This window comes from Triticum dicoccoides, chromosome 3B (assembly GCF_002162155.2).
Source record: "Triticum dicoccoides isolate Atlit2015 ecotype Zavitan chromosome 3B, WEW_v2.0, whole genome shotgun sequence".
Lineage (NCBI taxonomy): Eukaryota > Viridiplantae > Streptophyta > Magnoliopsida > Poales > Poaceae > Triticum > Triticum dicoccoides.
Window position 1 is genome coordinate 17,950,446 of NC_041385.1, and position 1,305 is coordinate 17,951,750.

At 39.8% G+C, this 1,305-nt stretch overlaps 1 protein-coding gene across 1 annotated transcript in view; it reads left to right on the forward strand.

The window, feature by feature from the left end:
* The first annotated feature begins 482 nt into the window (after positions 1-482).
* LOC119279107 (transcription factor bHLH19-like) overlaps positions 483-1,305 on the forward strand; it is a 2,886-nt gene continuing 2,063 nt past the window's right edge. Inside the window, exon 1 of the mRNA XM_037560497.1 lies at positions 483-510. Within this exon, the coding sequence (XP_037416394.1) occupies positions 483-510 (28 nt within the window). The remainder of the gene's footprint in view (positions 511-1,305) is intronic.

A 1,305-nucleotide genomic window follows, 5' to 3' on the forward strand; every position in this document is an offset into this window, starting at 1 on the left:
CCATCTCTAATAGGTGACTATTCGCCAGTTATTAGTGTCGTATATGTATTCTTAGTTTCAGTTCTCATATTTTTCCTAATAGTTTAACCAATCTTATGGCTTCATTTTTTGCGTTCAAGTATAGTTGTCTTTCAAATTTACCGCACTATTATGTGTTTTCTCCTAGCAGAACGATGGCCATCAACAAGGTTTGAATTTACATTTGCTAGTCGCTATTTTTAGCATAGTAAAACTGACATTGGCCCGTCATGTGGCTATCATGGAGGGTCCAAAAAGGCTATAGCGCACCTTTCAAAAAGAGAGCTCCCTCTCCGATTTTCATATAAAAGAAACCACAACGTCTTATGAGAGCTACACAAGCAGCAAACTACTAGACATAGCCAGAGCTGCTATGAGAGAAGGATCCATCCCTCCCTCCCTCCCAACTCTCACGCAGAACAGGTTTTTGCCCCAGCATAGACGCCAGGGGATGCCAACCGAACATGACCAAGACTGAAACATACAGCCTAGGTATCCACAGACACAAAAGGAACAATGCAGTATCAAGTTTATTACTACATAACCAAAACGAAAAGCATAAAGACAGGAAGAGGCAAGCTATCATAGAGACAGGGTTTGTATTCATCGCCAGCTTCTAGGACTGAATACAAGCAGGAACCAGTCTTGACACCCCTGTTCTTCAGCCATGCGCTGCTTCGAAGATCTCCCTCGCGACCTGCTCAACCTGCCTTACGCCTGCCGTCATTTGCCTTATTTTTTCCTGGTTTTTCAGCAACACATTCCAATCATGTAAAAATTTAATAATGAAATTAACATGAACGCAAGGATCAGTTACCCTGCTATTATCAAAACAGCTTTGGTTCCAAGTTTTCACAAAGTCCAGAAAATAGCAGAAATTCCTACCGTCATAAGATCCCTATTATTTTTCTCAAATTTCCAGATCCAGACATCAAATAAGTTTTTGATGTTGTCAGGAATATCATGCATACCAAAAGAGCATTTCATAACCATCCACAACATCCTGGCAACAGAACAATACAAAAAGATGATTAATATCGTCCTCTCTGCCACAAAAGGAGCACTTACTGTCTCCACGCCACCCTCTTTTTATTAAATTGTCTTTGGTGAGGATACTATCTCTCAGCACAAGCCATAAGAACACTTTTACCTTAGGAGGCATTTTGACTTTCCATAGAAACTTATGTGGATATTGAAACCCATTTTGAATCATGTGTCTATAGCATGATTTAACAGTATATTTCCCATTCCATCAAAGTCCAACTAACTATGTCTTTTTGATCAATT